The 21,744-nt window shown below is 41.5% G+C and overlaps 1 protein-coding gene across 1 annotated transcript in view; it reads right to left on the bottom strand.

Moving 5' to 3' along the window:
- The window catches only part of LOC110520086 (collagen alpha-1(XXVIII) chain), a 40,007-nt gene that overhangs the window by 8,122 nt on the left and 10,141 nt on the right, over window positions 1-21,744 (bottom strand). The window contains exons 12-21 of the mRNA XM_021597124.2: window positions 15,485-15,553; window positions 15,330-15,398; window positions 15,057-15,125; window positions 10,049-10,117; window positions 7,782-7,850; window positions 5,203-5,271; window positions 3,134-3,202; window positions 1,736-1,807; window positions 1,548-1,616; window positions 1,387-1,458 (exon numbers count right to left, since the gene is read on the bottom strand). Coding sequence (XP_021452799.2) covers window positions 1,387-1,458; window positions 1,548-1,616; window positions 1,736-1,807; window positions 3,134-3,202; window positions 5,203-5,271; window positions 7,782-7,850; window positions 10,049-10,117; window positions 15,057-15,125; window positions 15,330-15,398; window positions 15,485-15,553 — 696 coding nt within the window. The remainder of the gene's footprint in view (window positions 1-1,386; window positions 1,459-1,547; window positions 1,617-1,735; window positions 1,808-3,133; window positions 3,203-5,202; window positions 5,272-7,781; window positions 7,851-10,048; window positions 10,118-15,056; window positions 15,126-15,329; window positions 15,399-15,484; window positions 15,554-21,744) is intronic.

Genomic DNA, 21,744 nt, shown 5'->3' with positions numbered 1-21,744 from the left:
CAGCACAAACTGTCTCTAACCAGAATAGAAAGAGAAGTGGTAGGCCCCGGTGCACAACTGAGTAAGATAACAAGTACATTAGAGTGTCTAGTTTGAGAAATAGACACCTCACAAGTCCTCAACTGGCAGCTTCATTAAATAGTACTCGCAAAACACCAGTCTCAACGTCAACAGTGAAGAGGCGACTCTGGGATGCTGTTCTTCTAGGCAGAGTTCCTCTTTCCAGTGTCTGTGTTCTTTTGCCCATCTTAATCTTTTCTTTTTATTGGCCAGTCTGAGATATGGCCTTTTCTTTGCAACTCTGCCAAGAAGGCGAGCATCCCGGAGTCACCTCTTCACTGTTGACATTGAGACTGGTGTTTTGCGAGTACTATTTAATGAAGCTGCCAGTTGAGGACTTGTGACAAACAGAGATTAAATGTACTTGGCTAAGGTGTATGTAAACTTCCGACTTCAACTACAGATGTTCCATTAAAAAGCAGCCGTTTCCAGCTACAATAACCATTTACAACATTAACCATGTCTACACTGTATTTCTGATCAATTTGATGTTATTTTAATGGACAAAAATGTGCTTTTCTTTCAAAAACAAGGACATTTCTAAGTGAACCCAAACTTTTGAATGGTAGTGTATATTGTGCACTCCCTTTATCCACGCACTCCTTACAGCCTGCAGAGACATTCCTTATACCCCAGGACACTTCAACGGGTGAAAATATAGAACAAATAAGGACTCTGTGTTTGTATTGATCTGAGCATTTATTAACAGGACATAAACATGTATCATCAATTAATTCATTGCAGACACAAGGTGCTCCTTTTAACCTTATTTTCTCAGATAGTCACCCATTGAAGTGTCAGTGTTAGGAATGTTTTTTGGACATTTAAGTCTCTCACTTGAGCACTTAATTCCCTTTTTTGTTCAAGCTGGGCTGAAGCACGTTTGGGTACACGCTCTTTCTGTGAAGATGCTCGGGCCATCTATGTAATCATCTAGAGCAGGGCTCTCCAACCCTGTTCCTGAAGAGATACTGTCCTGTAAGTTTTTCGCTCCAACCCTTATCTAGTGCAGCTGATTCTAATAATTAGCTGGTTGATAAGCTGAATCAGCTGCGTTTCAAATGGGGTTGGATTGAAAACCTACAGGAGGGTAACTCTCCACGAACAGGGTTGGAGAGCCCAGATCTAGAGTATTTTGGTTGAACTCAAACAAAAATAATTAAGATATGTTTACTAAATACAATCTGTAAAATAGATTACTATACTGGTTGAACAATGAAGATTTGTCAAACTCAGAATGAAACCCCAGTTGTCAATAACAATACACCTGCCCTGTAGTGATCAGACCGTGTTCGGTCTCAGACAGTGTTATTGTGTTATTCTCACCTTTGCCCCTGAGGGTCCGGTCATGCCAGAAGGTCCATGTAATCCACGGATGCCCCTCTGACCCTGATCTCCCTGGGAGGGGTGGAGCACACAGAATTTACATGACCCCCTCTTGGTGCTTACAGGTTAGTATGACAGAAGGGTAAGGATGTGAAACCTACCTTCTCGCCCTGGATGCCGATCCCTGCTGCACCCTCAGAACCTCTGAGGCCAGCGATACCAAACTCACCCTGGCAGAGGGGGCAGAAACAAACCCTTTCACATTGGCACATTCCCTTTTGTTGTGGTATACTGTATCTATAGATCTATATTGTATCTATAGAAGTGGTGTAAAGGTGAAATAACACACCTTCTGTCCTGGAGCCCCGTCCTCTCCTGGAAGACCAGGTAAGCCAGCCAGGCCATATGCACCAGGCTCACCCTGAAAAAGAAACAAATAGCTTTTTAAAATACTCAGTGGTCAGTTTATTAGGTACGCTCATCTAGTACGGTGTCGGACTCCCTTTGCCTCCAGAACAGCCTGAATTGGTATCAAGGGACATAATGTGTGCTAGGAAAACATTCCCCACACCATCCTATACTGTTGACACTGGTCAGGATGGGGTCATGGACTCATGCTGCTTATTCCGAATCCTGACTATGCCAACAGCATGACGCAACAGGAACCGGGATTGGTCAGACCAGGCAATGTTTTTCCACTTCTGCTCACTGGAGTCGCTTCTTCATGTTTTTAGCTGATTGGAGTGGAACCTGCTGTGGTCGCAATAGACCATCCGTGACAAGGACCGATGAGTTGTGTGTTCTGAAATGTCATTCTGCACACCACTGTTGTACTGCACCATTATTTGCCTGTTTGTGGCCCGACTCTTAGTTTGTAGGATTTTTGCCATTCTCCTTCGACCTCTCATCAATGAGCTGTTTTCACCCACAGGACTGCCAATGACTGGATGTTTTTTGTTTGTCGCACCATTGACAGTAAACCGTAGACACTGTCACATGTGAAAAGCCCAGGAGGCTGGCCGTTTCTGAGATACTGGAACCGGCGCATCTGGTACTGACAAACATACCATGCTCAAAGACTGCATTGAAAAGACGGACGCAATCAGGCTACAGAAAGCGGATACAGTGGGCGAGGTCTTCAGCACTCCTCCCACAAGTCTCCAGAAAACTTCTGTTTTGGGACCTTTTCATTATAACGTTGGACGAAATACATTCATAGTGTGTGAGGAACGTGTTTGCTTGACTCATAAATTCTAGTCTTCTATCTAATACTTAGAAAAAATATTTCTTATTTGGCTAGAGTTATGCTAACCCGTTTTCTTGCTTGCTGGCTAGATACACAGGTTAGCTGGCTTGTTAGCTGCAGTAGTTAGCTACTGGCATCAATTTTTGTTATGTTATTTTCATATTTTCCCTATTCCACTGTTTGTAGAATGCATTCTGGCATTTGAATATAGTGCAGGAAAAGGGAATCCAGACACACTGTGGACACAGTAGACACATTTAAACATAGGTGTACACGCATGATGCACTCGGAATTCCATGATCAGAACTTTATGATCAGAATATTAAAGCAGCATGAACTGTCAAGTCTAGATATTGCCAAAGTTGCTTAGGTCACAAGTTTTTGCCCATTCTAATGTTCAGTCGGTGTACCTAATAAACTGTCTGCTGAGCGATCACCAGGCTAATTTGAGGAGGCATTTCTTTACTATTTGGAAGAGGGTGTATAAAGTATTTGTCTTACCTTTGGCCCTGGCTCACCAACACCTCTTTCCCCTGTAACTCCAAGCTCTCCTGGTAAACCTTGATCGCCCTGGAAGTAAGAAAATGGAAAGTAGCATTTGAAGAAATCCCTACAGTGACTGTACGTACATAACCCAACCAGAAGCCATGGATTACAGGCAAAATCCTCACTGAGCTAAAGGGTAGAGCTGCCGCTTTCAAGGAGCTGGACTCTAACCCGGAAGCTTATAAGAAATCCCGCTATGCCCCCCGACAAACCATCAAATAGGCAAAGCATCAATACAAGACTAAGATTGAATCGTACTACTCTGGCTCCTACGCTTTTTGGATGTGGCAGGGCTTGCAAACTATTACAGACTAAAAGGGAAGCACAGCCGCGACCTGCCCAGTGACACAAGCCTAACAGGCGAGCTAAATTACTTTTATGCTCGCTTCGAGACAAGCAACACTGAAACATGCATGAAAGCATCTGCTGTTCAGGATGACTGTGTGATCACACTCTCCGTAGCCGATGTGAGTAAGACCTTTAAACCGGTCAACCTTCACAAGACGGATTACCAGGATGTGTACTCTGAGCGTGCACTGACCAACTGGCAAGTGTCTTCACTGACATTTTCAACCGGTCCCTGACTGAGTCTGCAATGCTAACATGTTTCAAGCAGACCACCATAGTCCATGTGCCAAAGAACACTAAGGTAACCTGCCTAAATGACTACCGACTCATAGCACTCACGTCTGTAGCCATAAAGTGCTTTGAAAGGCTGGTCTGAGCTCACATCAACACCATTGTCCCAGAAAACCTAGACCCGCTTCAAATTGCTTACTGCCCCAACAGAACCACAGATGATGCAATCTCTATTGCACTCCACACTGCCCTTTCCCACCTGGACAAAAGGAACATCTATGTGAGAATGCTATTCATTTACTACAGCTCAGCGTTCAACACCAGTGCTCTCAAAGCTCATCACTAAGCTAAGGACTCTGGGACTAAACACCTCCCTCTGCAATTGGATCCTGGACTTTCTGACGGGCCGCTCCCAGGTGGTAAGGGTAGGTAACAACACATCTGCCACGCTGAACCTCAACAGCCTATAGGAAGGAGGTCAGAGACCTGGCCGTGTGGTGCCAGGATAACAAACTCTCCCTCAACGTGATCAAGAGAAAAGAGATGATTGTGGACTACAGGAAAAGGAGGACCGAGCACGCCCCCATTCTCATCTACGGGGCTGTAGTGGAACAGGTTGATAGCTTCAAGTTCCTTGGTGTCCACATCACCAACAAAATATCATGGTCCAAACACACCAAGACAGTCGTGAAGAGGGAATGACAAATCCTATTCTCCCTCAGGAGACTGAAAAGATTTGGCATGGGTCCTCAGATCCTCAAATGTTCTACAGCTGCACCATCAAGATCAATCTGACAGGTTGCATCACTGCCTGGTATGGCAACTGCTCGGCCTCCGACCACAAGGCACTACAGAGGGGAGTGCGTACGGCCCAGTACATCCCTGGGGCCAAGCTTCCTGCCATCCAGGACCTCTATACCAAGCGGTGTCAGAGAAAGGCCCTAAAAATTGTCAAAGACTCCAGCCACCCTAGTCATAGACTGTTCTCTCTGCTACCGCACGGCAAGCGGTACTGGAGTGCCAAGTCTAGGTCCAAAAGGCTTCTTAACAGCTTCTACCCCCAAGCCATAAGACTACTGAACAGCTTATCAAATGGCTACCCAGACTATTTGCATTCCCCCCCTCTTTTACACTGCTGCTACTCTCTGTTTATTATCTATGCATAGTCACTTTAAATCTACCTACATGTACATATTATCTCAATTACCTCAACTAACCTGTGCCCCTGCACATGGACTCTGTACCGGTACAGTATATAGCCTCGCTACTGTTATTTCACTGCCGTTCGTTAATTATTTGTTATTTACTCATTTATTTTTTAATTAACACTTATTTTTCTTAAAACTGCATTGTTTTTTAAGGGCTTGTAAGTAAGCATTTCACTGTAAGGTGGTTGTATTTTACAAATACAATTTGATTTTACATTATCTAGGCATAACACCAACCTTAGGTCCAGGTAAGCCCTCTCCTTGTGTCCCTCTGCCGCCAGGTGGACCCCTGGGACCCTCCACTCCCTGAGGAATAACAATCACAATCACGTGTGTGTGTGTGTGTGTGTGTGTGTGTGTGTGTGTGTGTGTGTGTGTATGCGGTGGCGACTTGTCCCACCTGTTTTGAGCCCCACATTTTTACCCCTCCCTCCCGTTTTGCATGTTATCTTGGCATTAATACCTGTAACATATCGGTTTGCAAACAATATAATAAAAGAACAAATCATTGACTTAAAATAAAGCCGCATGCAAACATGGTCTCTTTTTTGCTTTCTTGAGTTAAGAAAGTGTATGTTGGTAGCCGTTAGTAGCCCATGAGACTCACCCTAATAATTTGGTCAATTTTCTTCTCATTAATTTTGCCTACTGTTCTGACTTGGTGGTGCACATGTAGACTATAACCTGTTTCAGAGAAATGTAATCATCGAATATTGTAAGAGCTTTCATTGTCTGCTTAAATGTCCCCTTTTTTTTATCCAATGGTTTTGACTTGGTGTACAGGGACAACACAGTAAGAACGGCCCATGTTCTGAATTCAGTCATTGTACATTTCAAAAGTGCTGAACAAATAGTTATATTGACTACGTCCGTCCTAGCTCGCTCATTAATGTCTTAATCGAACTTACGATTTGCCTCTTATCCTCTGGTCGTTACTTATGTCATAGTTTGTACATCTCAATTGTCAGTAATAACCAGATTTGTTTAAGCAAGTCAGCCATATCAGCTAGATTTTTTTTAAAGGCAGTAAATGAGTCAGAATGAACTGTGTCGCTGCCAGACAAGGCACTATTGATAGCCAGGTGTAGTAGTGGTAAGTTGTTGGGGCTGCTGTTGGGACTCTGCTGTTGGGACAGCTTTACGTAAGCCCTACCAGTTTGTGGGCACCGTTTGTCACGGTTATAGCGCAATTAATCTATTGTTTAGTGTTGTGCTGTGTAGTGCCTTTGCCGGCATGCATCCCTCAATTGTTTTGGCCCACCAAAATGTACATGCTAAAATCGCCACTGTTTGTATGTGATGTACATGCAAGTGTAGATTTACAGTTGAAGTCAGAAGTTTACATACAACTTAGCCAAATACATTTAAACTCCTGACATTTAATCCTAGTAAAAATTACCTGTCTTAGGTCAGTTAGGATCACCACTTTATTTTAAGAATGGGAAATGTCAGAATAATAGTAGAGAGAATGATTTATTTGAGCTTTTATTTCTTTCATCACATTCCCAGTGGGACAGAAGTTTACATACACTCAATTAGTATTTGGTAGCATTGCCTTTAAATTGTTTAACTTGAGTCAAACGTTTCAGGTAGCCTTCCACTAGCTTCCCACAATAAGTTGGGTGAATTTTGGCCCATTCCTCCTTACAGAACTGGTGTAACGGAGTCAGATATGCTCGCATACGATTTTTAGGTTCTGCCCACAAATTTTCTATAGGATTGAGGTTAGGGCTTTGTGATGGCCACTCTAATACCTTGACTTTGTTGTCCTTAAGCCATTTTGCTACAACTTTGGAAGTATGCTTGGGATCATTGTCCATTTGGAAGACCCATTTGAAACCAAGCTTTAACTTACTGACTGATGTTTTGAGATGTTGCTTCAATATATCCACAATTTCCTTCATGATGCCATCTATTTTGTGAAGTGCACCAGTCCCTCCTGCAGCAAAGCACCCCCACAACATGATGCTGCCACCCCGGTGCTCCACGGTTGGGATGGTGTTCTTCAGCTTGCAAGCCTCTCCCTTTTACCTCCAAACATAACGATGGTCATTATGGCCAAACAGTTCTATCTTTGTTTTGTCAGACCAGAGGACATTGCTCCAAAAAGTACGATCTTTGTCCAGAAGTGCAGTTGCAAACCATAGTCTGGCTTTTTTTATTGCGGTTTTGGAGCAGTGGCTTCTTCCTTGCTGAGTGGCCTTTCAGGTTATGTCGATATAGGACTTGTTTTTCTGTGGATATAAATACTTTTGTACTGGTTTCCTCCAGCATCTTCACAAGGTCACAAGGTATGATGGCTGCGTGGTCCCATGGTGTTTATACTTGCGTACTATTGTTTGTACAGATGAACAAGGTCCGCAATTGTTTTTTTCTGAAGTCTTGGCTGATTTCTTTTGATTTTCCCATGATGTCAAGCAAAGAGGCACTGAGTTTGAAGGTAGGCATTGAAATACATCCACAGTTACACCTCAAATTGACTCAAATTATGTAAATTAGCCTATCAGAAGCTTCTAAAGCCATGACATCATTTTCTGGAATTTTCCAAGCTGTTTAAAGGCACAGTGAACTTTGTGTATGTACATTTCTGACCCACTGGAATTGTGATACAGTGAATTATAAGTGAAATAATCTGTCTGTAAACAATTGTTGGAAAAATTACTTGTGTCATGCACAAACTAGATGTCCTAACCGACTTGCCAAAACTATAGTTTGTTCACAAGAAATTTGTGGAGTGGTTGAAAAACGAGTTTTAATGACTCCAACCTAAGTGCATGTAAACTTCAACTGTAAGTTACTTTTGCCACTCAACTTACCTTCTCCCCCTGGATGCCCGCTCCTGTAAGTCCAACAAGTCCTGGATGACCTGGAGGCCCGAACTCACCCTGAGATCAAACATAGAATCGGTTGAGGGTCAAGGTTGGTATTTAACCCTTTATGAGCATATTGGCCTATCCCACTAGGTACAGACTTCAATTTAACGTCTATTCCACTTTGGTTCAACGTCATTTTGTTGAAATGACATGGAAACAATGTTAATTCAACCAGTGTGTGCCCAATGGGATACAGTGCCTTGCAAAAGTATTCACCCCCCTTGGCGTTTTTCCTATTTTGTTTCATTACAACCTGTAATTTAAATGAATTTTTATTTGGATTTCATGGAATGGACATACACAAAATAGTCCAAATTGGTGAAGTGAAAAAAATTACTTATTTAAAAAAATTATTAAAAAAAATAAAAACGGAAAAGTGGTGCGTGCATATGTATTCACCAACTTTGCTATGAAGCCCCTAAATAAGATCTGGTGTAACCGATTACCCTCAGATGTCCCATAATTAGTTAAATAAAGTTCACCTGTGTGCAATCTAAGTGTCACATGATCTGTCACATGATCTCAGTATGTATATATGTAATTGTATACATATATGTATATATATTTACATTTACATATACATACACCTGTTCTGATTGGCCCCAGAGTCTGCAACACCACCAAGCAAGCGGCACTATGAAGACCAAGGAGGTCTCTAAACAGGTCAGGGACAAAGTTGTGGAGAAGTACAGATCAGGGTTGGGTTATAAATAAAATATCTGAAACTTTGAACATCCCACGGAGCACCATTTAATCCATTATTAAAACATTTAAAGAATATGGCACCACAACAAACCTGCCAAGAGAGGGCCGCTCACCAAAACTCACAGACCAGGCAAGGAGGGCATTCATCAGAGAAGCAACAAAGAGACCAAAGATGACCCTGAAGGAGCTGTAAAGCTCCACAGCGGAGTATCTGTCCATAGGACCATTTTAAATCGTACACTCCACAGTGCTGGGCTTTACAGAAGAGTGGCCAGACAGAAAGCCATTGCTTCTAGAAAATAATAAGCAAACACGTTTGGTGTTCTCCAAAAGGCATGTGGGAGAATCCCAAAACATATGGAAGAAGGTACTCTGGTCAGATGAGATTAAAATTGAGCTTTTTGGCCATCAAGGAAAATGCTATGTCTGGTGCAAACCCGACACCTCTTATCACCCCGAGAAAACCATCCCCACAGTGAAGCATGGGGGTGGCAGCATCATGCTGTGGGGATGTTTTTCCATTGGCAGGGACTTGGAAACTGGTCAGAATTGAAGGAATGATGGATGGCGCTAAATACAGGGAAATTCTTGAGGGAAACCTGCTTCAGTCTTCCAGAGATAGGAGACTGCGACGGAGGTACACCTTTCAGCAGGACAATGACTCTAAGCATACTGCTAAAGCAACACTTCAGTGGTTTAAGGGGAAACATTTAAATGTATTGGAATGGCCTAGTCAAAGCCCAGACCTCAATCCAATTGAGAATCTGTGGTATGACTTAAAGATTGCTGTACACCAGCGGAACTCATCCAACTTGAAGGAGCTGGAGCAGTTTTGCCTTGAAGAATGGGTCCCAGTGGCTAGATGTGCCAAGCTTATAGAGACATATCCCAAGAGACTTGCAGCTGTAATTGCTGAAAAAGGTGGCTCTACAAAGTATTGACTTTGTGGGGGGTGAATAGTTATGCACGCTCAGGTTCAGTTTTTTTGTCTTATTTCTTGCTTGTTTCACAATAAAAAATATTTTGCATCTTCAAAGTGGTAGGCTCGTTGTATAAATGAAATGATACAAACCGCACAAAAATCTATTTTAATTCCAGGTTGTAAGACAACAAAGTAGGAAAAATGCCAAGGGGGTTGAATATCTGCATGAGTGCCTTCCTGAAATGCGATGTGCAGTACACATCTTGTTTCTGACTCCAGAGGACTAAATTCTGTAACCACCAATAAATGTGCTTGAAAACCTTTGCTTCTAACATCATAACATGGTTGTTTATTGAACAACAGGTGGTGCAAAAATAATACCACCTTCAACTTTGAACTTTTCCACAGTAACTAGAGATTTAACACCCTCCCAGCTGGCCCTTCTTTCTCAATGGAGCATTCCAAGGAGACACCTGCTGACTAGGACATTCAGGCTTGTGTATGCACTTCACTAGGTACTTTGTTGGGTAGACATGACATGTTTGCGTGGATGGCATTCATTACTGACGTATTCACAGCCCACCTTTTCTCCTTTGATTCCTGCACCCGTCTGTCCTCTCGGCCCCCTCGGTCCGTCCAGCCCCCGGTCTCCCTGCAAAACAAAGACAAGTCATCACCCTTCTCTCCCAGTCACACATCCAGCTCCCACTGGCTCACACATTCACAGAACTATCCTCATTGTTCTCAGTCAATAGCGTAGTAAGGACTGGGCGGGTTAAGTTAGCACCTGTCTCTGTCTTGTGAGTAATATGACATGGTCCAATGTGAGTGTAGTTATGTTATTCCCAAATCTTTAATTCATGTTAGAATCTGTTTATGTTATCCCTCCGATGAGTGTTGCTTGCCCTTCTCAAACTAAACAGAAAATAATGAAATGCAGACACAGACAATAACATATTAGTTGTTGTGGGGGTTGGCCCATTCTATAGAACTGCCCTGACCCATTTTGGGGTGAGGTACTTTCCCATAAGTGCCAATGGGTCTGGCACAGTTCTGACAGATGTTTGGTTGCCTCAGGACATTTTCTGCGTTTACCCTCCTTTTTCAGGATCTGCCTACTACCAAATGTATGTGCATCAACCACTCAAACTCTCAACAGTGCCATTATGTAATTTGCTTTCAGGTTCTGACTTGAATTAGGAAAAAGTTTACTACACATACATATGTGTTAATGCTCATGTCTCTAGATGTTATGATGACAATATAACTCAGATGAAACCCACGATGAACTCCAAGTGCTGTCATGTTTTCATGTGTTCCATTTTGTGCTTGCTTGCCATTCTTAAATCTCATGTAAATCCAGGCCCTCTCCATGTGTATGTAATGTTTGAACAGTCTACATATAAAATATTGCATACGGTGCATTCGGAATGTATTCAGACTCCTTGACTTTTTCCTAATTTTGTTATTTTACAGCCTTATTCTAAAATGGATTAAAATGTCCCCCCCCCCCCTCATCAATCTACACACAATATCCCACAATGACAAAGCCAAAGGTTTTTGCACATTTCTGAAAATAAAAAAATAAATATCACATTTTCAAAAGTATTCAGACCCTAGTACTTTGTTGAAGCACTTTTGGCAGTAATTACAGCCTTGAGTCTTCTTGGTTATGACTCAACAAGCTTGGCACACCTGTATATGGGGCGGCAGGGTAGCCTAGTGGTTAGAGTGTTGGACTAGTAACCGGAAGGTTGCAAGTTCAAACCCCCGAGCTGACAAGGTCGTTCTGCCCCTGAGGCAGTTAACCCAGTTAGCCGTCATTGAAAATAATAATTAATTCTTAACTATCTTGCCTATCTTGCCTTTTACCTAAAAGGTCAAATACAAAATCTGGGGAGTTTCTCCCATTCTTCTCTGCAGATCCTCCTCTGTCAGGTTGGATGGGAAGCACAGCTATTTTCAGGTCTCTCCAGATCTGTTAGATCAGGTTCAAGTCCGGGCTCTGGCTGGGCTCAAGCTCATTCAGCTCATTCAGAGACTTGTCTTGAAGCCACTCCTGTGTTGTCTTGGCTGTTGTCCTATTTGAAGGTGAAACTTCACCCCAGTCTGAGGTCCTGAGCAGGTTTATCATCAAGGAACTCTGTACTTTGCACCGTTCATCTTTCCCTTAATCCTGACTAGTCTCCCAGTCCTTGCCGCTGAAAAAGATCCCCACAACATGATGCTGCCACCACCATGCTTCACCTTAGGGATGGTGCCAGGTTTTCTTCAGAGGTGCATTCAGGCCAAAGAGTTCAATCTGTATTAAAGCTAAATTATTTAGCTTTAATGTTGCTTCCAGAATTGTTGCTATCCCAGAAAAGATGCTGTGGGCTAACACAAATATCACTGGAAACAATGGAATCGTATCCCCAAAGTGACCGTAAGTACATATCCCAACCAGCAAGCATGGATTACAAAGAGTTCAATCTTGGTTTCATCAGACCAGAGACTCTTGTTTCTCATGGTCTGAGAGTCCTTTAGGTGCCTTTTGGCAAACTCCAAGCAGGCTGTCATGTGCCTTTTACTGAGGAGTGGCTTCTGTCTGGTCACTCTATCATAAAGGCCTGATTGGTGGAGTGCTGCAGCGATGGTTGTCCTTCCGGAAGGTTCTCCCATCTCCACAGAGGAACTCTGGAGCTCTGTCAGAGTTACCTTTGGGTTCTTGGTCACCTCCCTGACCAAGGCCCTTCTCCCCCAACTGTTCAGTTTGCCGGGCGGCCAGCTCTAGGAAGTGTCTTGGTGGTTCCAAACTTCTTCAATTTAAGAATGATGGAGGCCACTTTGTTCTTGGGGACTTTCAATGCAGCAGACATTTTCTAGTACCCTTCCCCAGATCTGTTCCTCAACACAATCCTCTCGGAGCTCTACAGACAATTCCTTCGACCTCATGGCTTGGTTTTTGCTCAGACATGCACTGTCAACTGTGAGACCTTACGGTATAAACAGGTGTGTGCCTTTCCAAATCATGTCCAATCAATTTAATTTACCACAGGTGGACTCCAATCAAGTTGTAAAAACATCAAGGATGATCAATGGAAACAGGATGCACCTGAACTCAGTTTCATAGCAAAGGGTCTGAACACTTATGTAAACAAGGTATTTCTGTTTCTAAAAAACTGTTTTTGCTTTGTCATTATTGTGTATTGTGTAGAATGAAAAATAATTTCATACATTTTATAATAAGGCTGTAATGTAACAAAATGTGGAAAAGGGAAGGGGTCTGAATACTTTCTGAATGCACTGTATGTCACTCCACAAGTTGTGACATGGAGTAATGACATTGTTTTTATAGGGTTTGCTCATGCACAGCAACATGAATGGTAACACTTGATTGAACACTTGAGCTTTGAGTAGACTGCTTTGGAGAAGGGCAGAGCCTGACTTTGACAGTTGCAGCCAATGTGTTGAAGAATAAATAAGTGAAGAATCTGTCAGATTACACAATCTGCCAGTTGTGCTTTCATGTGTATGTAATGCCTTGTCTGTTTCCAATGTTAAATATGGCCTAAAAGATGGGCATCTACAACAGCCAAGATACTGGTAGAATCAATAGGTTGAGAAGCCATCTTTTTAATGGCAGGTTTACGTCCGTTTCTGCTATTATTGTATTAAAGCTAAATTATTTAGCTTTAATGTTGCTTCCAGAATTGTTGCTACCGGTAATCCCAGAAAAGATGCTGTGGGCTAACACAAATATCACTGGAAACAATGGAATCGTATCCCCAAAGTGACCGTAAGTACATATCCCAACCAGCAGGCATGGATTACATGCAACATCCGCAACCGAGCTAAAGGTTAGAGCTGCCGCTTTCAAGGAGCGGGACACTAATCTCATATCAAATCAAAGTTTATTTGTCATGTGCGCCGAATACAACAGGTGTAGTAGACCTTACAGTGAAATGCTTACTTACAGGCTCTAACCAATAGTGCAAAAAAAGGTATGTGTGTGTGTAGGTAAGTAAAGAAATAAAACAACAGTAAAAAGTCATTTGAAAATAAGAGTAGCATGGCTATATACAGACACCGGTTAGTCAGGCTTATTGAGGTAGTACGTACATGTGGGTCTGGTTAAAGTGACTATGCATATATGATGAACAGAGAGTAGCAGTAGCGTAAAAAGAGGGGTTGGCGGCTGGTGGGACACAATGCAGATAGCCCGGTTAGCCAATGTGCGGGAGCCAATTGAGGTAGTATATACATGAATGTATAGTTAAAGTGACTATGCATATAAGATAAACAGAGAGTAGCAGCAGCATAAAAGAGGGGTAGGGGGGGCACACAATGCAAATAGTCCAGGTAACCATTTGGTTGCCTGTTCAGGAGTCTTATGGCTTGGGGGTAAAAACTGTTGAGAAGCCTTTTCGTCCTAGACTTGGCACTTCGGTACCGCTTGCCATGCGGTAGTAGAGAGAACAGTCTATGACTGGGGTGGCTGGGGTCTTTGACTATTTTCAGGGCCTTCCTCTGACACTGCCTGGTGTAGAGGTCCTGGATGGCAGGCAGCTTTGCCCCAGTGATGTACTGGGCCGTACACACTACCCTCTGAAGTGCCTTGCTGTCGGAGGCCGAGCAATTGCCATACCAGGCAGTGATGCAACCTTTTGAGGATCTCAGGACCCATGCCAAATCTTTTTAGTTTCATGAGGGGGAATAGGCTTTGTCGTGCCCTCTTCACGACTGTCTTGGTGTGTTTGGACCATGATACTTTGTTGGTGATGTGGACAGCATGGAACTTGAAACTCTCGACCCGCTCCACTACAGCCCCGTCGATGTAAAAGGGGGCATATTCAGCCCTCTTTTTCCTGTAGTCCACAATCATCTCCTTAGTCTTGGTTACGTTGAGGGATAGGTTGTTATTCTGGCACCACCCGGCCAGGTCTCTGAGCTCCTCACTATAGGATGTCTCATTGTTGTCAGGGATCAGGCCTACCACTGTTGTGTCGGCAGAACTTAATGATGGTGTTGGAGTTGTGGCTGGCCATGCAGTCGTGGGTGAACAAGGAGTACAGGGGGGGAGGACACGACAACGCCTTTTCCCCCTCGGGAGTCTGAAAAGATTTGGCATGGGTCCCCAAGAATCTCAAAAAGTTCTCCAGCTGCACCATTGAGAGCATCCTGTTGTATCACCCCCTACAGAAGGTAGTGCGTAAAGCCCGGTACATCATTGGGGCCAAGCTTACTGCCATCCAGGACCTACATTATATACCAGGCGGTGTCAGAGGATGGATCCAAAAATTGTCAAAGACCCCTGTCACCCAAGTCATAGACTGTTCTCTCTGCTAACGCAAGTCTAGGACCAAAAGGCTCATTAACAGCTTCTTCCCACAAGCCATAAGACTGCTGAACAATTCATCAAATGGCCACCCGGAGTATTTGCATTTGAAATTTTCTTAACTCTATTTTCTTAAAATGACATTGTTCGTTAAGGGTGTTAAGTAAGCATTTCACAGTAAGGTCTACTACACCTGTCGTACTCGGCGCATGTGACAAATAAAATTTGATTTGATTCCAGCTGTACTCAGATAATTTCTCTATTGTATTCATACCTTTGGTCCAGGGAGCCCCTCGCCATGGGGTCCTTTCTCCCCTTGAACACCTTGTGGCCCTTGAGGCCCCTGTAAAATAAATCAGCATAATTATTTTTACAACATTGGGTCAGATGATACTGTCTTTGAAGTTGTCATCCCACCTCACATTTCCTACTGTGATATACAGTATTACTCAAAGTTGAAAACAAAATCAGTCTGGTTGTCAATTAAACCAAACTACGTAATGCAGTATGCTACAGTAAAATGCTAGTAGAGTTTCTGTCCACTCACTGGCTGGCCATGTTCACCCAGCCCTGGCGGACCAGGGGGGCCGAGTCTTCCCTGGAATCCCAGATCACCCTAGAAAGAAGACATGGCGAGATGGAACAGGTAACATAAAACAATTAATTAGTTAGACAAAAGCAATAATAGAAAAAAAAACGTACCTTTGGTCCAGGAAGTCCAATACCAGTTTCTCCCTGAATTCCGGGCGGCCCAGTTAGACCGCGGTCACCCTATGATAACCAACACGAGAGACACAGAAAAGTTAGCAACAAACAAAGTTAGCAGCATAACACAGACCCACTCTAAAGAACAAGGGAGTGGGTTATCAAAGACAACCACGACACCAATAATTGCTTCTAATACTTCTAATGCTTCTAATGTCCTTGAACCGATGATTTGAAAATCGCACACAAAATAAGTTATAAGGATAATTTAGTTGCTAACGGCAGTCTGCAGTACCAAGGTCGGCCTTCCGATTGAGTTACTCAATTAGAGGGGGCAACACTGAGCTAGCCTGAAAAGTGACTTCCTGGTGTAGCTCAAACTGGCATGTCGCCATGAGACACCATCTTAACCGACTTAATTTGTCTTCAATGCGCTACTTTATCTTCACATAGACATGAATGGTGTCACATGATCGATGGCTTTGATCATTCATTTATACAGTCAATGGTTACAGAAAAAGGGCAGTCCAAAGCTCGAATTCTGTCTACGCAGATCAGACAACCTTTAAACATCCAGTTGTTTTACATTTACATTCAGATGAATGTTAATTGACATCCCACAGAAACATCACCCTTTGATCTCTCTTACTCAGATGCAGTTGAAGTCTGAAGTTTACAATTAATTGACATCATTCGAGTCACTTGGAGGTCTACCTGTGGATGTATTTCAAGGCCTACCCTCCAATTGTGTCTCTTTGCTTGACATCATGGGAAAATCTAAAGAAATCAGCAAAGACCTCAGAAGACCTTCATCCTTGGGAGCAATTTCCAAATGCCTGAAGGTACCACGTTCATCTGTACAAACAATAGTACGCAAGTATAAACACCATGGGACCACGCAGCCGCCATACCGCTCAGGAAGGAGACGCGTTCTGTCTCCTAGAGATGAACTTACTTTAGTGTAAAAAGTCTAAATCAATCCCAGAACAACAGCAAAGGACCTTGTGAAGATGTTGGAGGATTAGATACAAAACTCTCTATATCCACCTTAAAATTAATCCAATATCGACATAACCTGAAAGGCTGCTCAGCAAGGAAGAAGCCACTGCTCCAAAACCGCCATAAAAAAGCCAGACTAAGGTTTGCAACTGCACATGGGGACAAAGATCATACTTTTTGGAGAAATGCCCTCTGGTCTGATGAAACAAAAATATAAATGTTTGGCCATAATGACCATCGTTATGTTTGGAGGACAAAGGGGAAGGCTTGCAAGCTGAAGAACACCATCTCAACCGTGAAGAACGGGGGTGGCAGCATCATGTTGTGGGGGTGCTTTGGTGCAGGAGGGACTGGTGCACTTCACAAAATAGATGGCATCATGAGACAGGAAAATTATGTGGATATATTGAAGCAACATCTCAAGACATCAGTCAGGAAGTTAAAGCTTGGTCGCAAATGGGTCTTCCAAATAGACAATGACCCCAAGCATACTTCCAAAGTTGTGGCAAAATGGCTTAAGGACAACAAAGTCAAGGTATTGGAGTGATCATCACAAAGCCCTGACCTTAATCCCATAGAAGATTTGTGGACAGAACTGAAAAGGCGTGTGTGAGCAAGGAGGCCTACAAACCTGACTCAGTTACACCAGCTCTGTCAGGAGGAATGGATAAAAATTCACCCAACGTATTGTGGGTAGCTTGTGGAAGGCTACCCGAAACGTTTGACCCAAGTTAAACCATTTAAAGGCAATGCTACCAAATACTAATTGAGTGTATGTAAACTTCTGACCCACTGGGAATGTGATGAAAGAAATAAAAGCTGAAATAAATCATTATCTCTACTATTATTCTGACATTTCACATTCTTAAAATAAAGTGGTGATCCTAACTGACCTAAGACAGGTAATATTTACTATGATTAAATGTCAGGAATTGTGAAAAACTGAGTTTGAAGGTATTTGGCTAAGGTGTATGTAAACCTCCAACTTGAACTGTATATATTGATATAATATAAATTATATTCTTCCTAAATTTGACTTATAAACAAAGCCTAGTATTGCTCAGAAAATACTTGCACATAGACTATTTTTGAAGTTGATGAGAAAAAGCTCATAACAGAACTTCTGATCTCGAAGGTAATTACTCAAATGTGTTATAAATCAAGCAGACCCACTGGGTGCACACTGGTTGAATCAACAGTCATTTAATGTCATTTGTCAATGTATTGTGACGTGGAATCAACGTGGAAAAGACAAAAAAGTAAATATACTAGTACTGTTTTCATCTAATTCCAACCAGCTTTGTAAAAATTTGTAGGGGCCAAAAAGTTGCCCACCTTTCCATGTACAGTGCAGTTCAGACAATAGCTCATCCACCAGAGTTGTAAACATTGAAATTAAGGTAAAAGTTCAACTTAAATACATTGACTTAACCTGACTAACAGGTTGCTACTTCAATCTAATTTCAGTATAATCATCAGAACTATGTATACTTTGAAATTGAGTTGAAAATAAAGAGAACTCATATTTTTCATCCTATATTCAATATATTAGGTGGTGGAAATGATGTTGGATTTCATATTTGATTAGACATATTTTATTTGACCTTGTTCAATGTTAAAAAAGAAGAGGCCCACGCCTGCCACTTTGGAGCCAGGCCCATCCAATCAGATTGAACAAAAAAAATGAATAAATAAATAGAAATGATCGCGCCCAGGCTCTGTCGTAACCGGCCGCGACCGGGAGGTCCGTGGGGCGACGCACAATTGGCCTAGCGTCGCCCGGGTTAGGGAGGGCTTGGTCGGTAGGGGTGTCCTTGTCTCATCGCGCACCAGCGACTCCTGTGGCGGGCTGGGCGCAGTGTGCGCTAACCAAGGTGGCCAGGTGCACGGTGTTTCCTCCGGCGCATTGGTGCGGCTGGCTTCCGGGTTGGATGCGTGCTGTGTTAAGAAGCAGTGCGGCTTGGTTGGGTTGTGTATCGGAGGACGCATGACTTTCAACCTTCGTCTCTCCCGAGCCCGTACGGGAGTTGTAGCGATGAGACAAGATAGTAGCTACTACAACAATTGGATACCACGAAATTGGGGAGAAAAAGGGGTAAAATTAAAAAAAAAAAAAATAGAAATGAAATAAAAATGAATGGTAAGTAATGTATTATTTTTTATTTTGGAGTCACTTTTATTGTAAATTAGAATATAATATGTTTTTTTTAACACTTGTACATTAATGTGGATGCTACCATGATAATGGATAATCCTGAATGTGTGAGAAAGATACAAAGGGTCAAAGATCATACACCCAAGACATGCTATCCCTGTTATTGGTAATGGTAATGGTAAAAGTTGGAGGTATGATATTTGACCCTATGTAACTTTCCCACTCATCATTATCCACAATTCATTCACATAATCATGGTAGCATACACATTAATGCAGAAGTATTTCGAAACATATTCTATTCTTATTTACAATAAAAGTGACTCCAAAATGACTATACATTATACACCATTAATTTCTAATGGGTACAAACTATTCTGAAACCCAACCAAAACGAACTGCAAATGTATCCAACAAGTGTGTAGAGTTACAAGCTTGATGTAGTCATTGTGTGCTAGGAAAATGGGACCAAATACTAAACTTTTGACTACTTTATTTATAAGAATCTTTAGAGGTGTCAATAATTTTGACCCCTACCTTTGAGGGGAAAATAATTACTTGTTAAACAAAATCTATTTCTCTGAGTAATTGTATTAGTATAAAATATTATAATTTCCCAATTCTTTGAGCATGCAATATATTTTAGCTCACTATTTGAATTATTTTATACAGTTATAGTTGCTCATCTTTATCAAGGGTGATAATTCCGGACCCCATATATTGAAATAAAATGTGAATCTAGCCTGAACAACGTTGACTCCTACTGATATATGAGGCGTAATGCACTTCAGTGAGAACAAGTCTACCATCCATATGCCTACCTCTATTTACCCTGCTTGACTGTGGAAACAAGCTGTGTTCGATTCAGCTGAGCTATAATCTCAACACATTTAGACATTAATCAGTTTCCATACTCGTTTGCGTAGACTACATAAATAACATTGAATTGTTGAAAGTAACTAACTTTTCTTACACATTTATGTGAAAGTAAATTCGAAGTGAGGTTGGGTTTATGTAGGCTACATTGACATCTAATTTTCCCAAAGCATTGTCGCCACACAATTGACTGTGACTTCATTGTGCCAATACTAGATATGTTTATTTATATTTACTTCGTTTGAACTGTTAGTTTGTTTTGCCAATATCTCATTTGTTGTCAAGTTAAGGTTTCTTTTATTTTCAAATATCAGTTTTACAACTTGAAGCTAGGTATACTATCATTCGTCCATGGTTAATTGGATCTTTACAAGTAGTTACCATAAGACTATATAAAGACGATTCCAAATTCATGATATTAATAATAAGCTTTATCTTTGGATATTGTCTTGTATATATATGTTATTCATAATATACAGTATATAGACTATGCAAGCAGAATAATATCTCCTTCAAATATTGCTATTAGGTTTCAATCAATTAATGATTGAAATTTGGATTCACGTCTCCATCACAACCAAAAATCTAAGTTAAAGAATAGCACTAAATCAAATCAAACTTTGAATACACTCCAAATAAAGTTTGATTTGATTTAGTCATATTCTTAAATGTTTGGTTGAGATGAAGACGTGAATCCAACATACTGTATTAATAACTTGTAGATGACATTTTAAATCAACCAACCATCCTGCATATACCGGACAATATCCAAAGGTAAAACTGTACAGTATTATTAATATCATGAATTTAGCATCCTATTTATAGGGTTAACGGTAACTACTTCTAAACTTTCAAAGATCCAATCAACCATGGATGAATGATAGTATATCTAGCTACATGTTGAAATTATGGTGTACTTTGTTTGGCAAATCATTTGGGCAATGTAGCCTACATAAACGCAAACCTCACTCCGAATGACTTTCAACTATTCAATGTTATTTAGGTAGTCTACGCAAATGAGTCTGGAATCAATGTCTAAATGTGTTGAAATGATAGCTCAGAGGAAACGAACACAGCTTGATTGCTAAGCAGGGTACAGAGGTAGGCATCTGGATGGTGGACTTATTATCAATGAAGTGCATTAGCCCTCATATACCAGTAGGAATCACTGCTCAGGCAGAAATTGTTGGACTATGGCTTTATGTTTTATTTCAATATACCTCTTTATTTAAGTTGATAGCATGATGTTGAAACTACGCCACTGATTTAAACATGCCATTTTACTATCAACATTTGAAACGATGTCAAATAAAATATGTCTAATCAAATCTAAAATTGTACAATTTAAACCACTCAATAATTTTCAACATATACATAGTTCTGATGACTGTGTTGAAATTAGATTGATGTAACAACCTGTTAGTTAGGTTAAGTCAATTTATTTAAGTTGAACTTTTACCTTAATTTCAATGTTTACAACTCTGGTGGAAATGTGGTGGAAACAGTACTGGTGGATGAGCTATTGTCTGAACTGAACTGTACATGGAAAAGTGGGCAACTATTTGGCCCCTACAAATTAAAACAAGTCAGGACACATCCTAAGGCCAGGCATTTTCTCAGTTGAGTTTCCGACTCAAAGTAGTCAAAAACACAGTCTCAAAACAATGAAGAGCTGTTTTACTGGAGGCAATGGTTCACTGCAGAGTTTGGAGTAATTATGAGCTTCACTCATGACTTAGGATATGTTTAATCCTAAATGAGAAATAGCAAAGAAGTGGAGCCTGTCAAGAAGAAAGCTGAGATAACCACTTAACAAGTTTTCCCAAAGCAAGGCAGATATCTCACAATTTTCATTGCATATCTCCATACCAACGGAAAAATCGCATTTGACCTCTTAAAGCAGGTTTGCATTTTCCGTCATTAATCTTTCTGGCAGCTCTGCAGAATGATCACTTGCTAACAATTTTAAACCTAACCCTAACCCCAAACACATTGCTAACCTTAATGCCTAACCCTAACCTTAAATGAAGATGATGATGACCAAACAGCACAGTTTTCATACATTTTTACAAAATAGCCAATTGAAAATCGATCAGTTCTGCCTCCAGGACAAGAATCATGACAATAAACGTCAACCTGCTCTTTTAAATGCTCAACACCTTAGATACTTAAAACATATTCCTAATAACAGGGTAGACTTTAAACATTGATACTCCATAATTCATCCA

The sequence above is a fragment of the Oncorhynchus mykiss genome, chromosome 3 (genome assembly GCF_013265735.2).
Source record: "Oncorhynchus mykiss isolate Arlee chromosome 3, USDA_OmykA_1.1, whole genome shotgun sequence".
NCBI lineage: Eukaryota > Metazoa > Chordata > Actinopteri > Salmoniformes > Salmonidae > Oncorhynchus > Oncorhynchus mykiss.
Note: the sequence above shows the minus strand (reverse complement) of the source record. Positions and strands in the feature narration are given on the sequence as shown.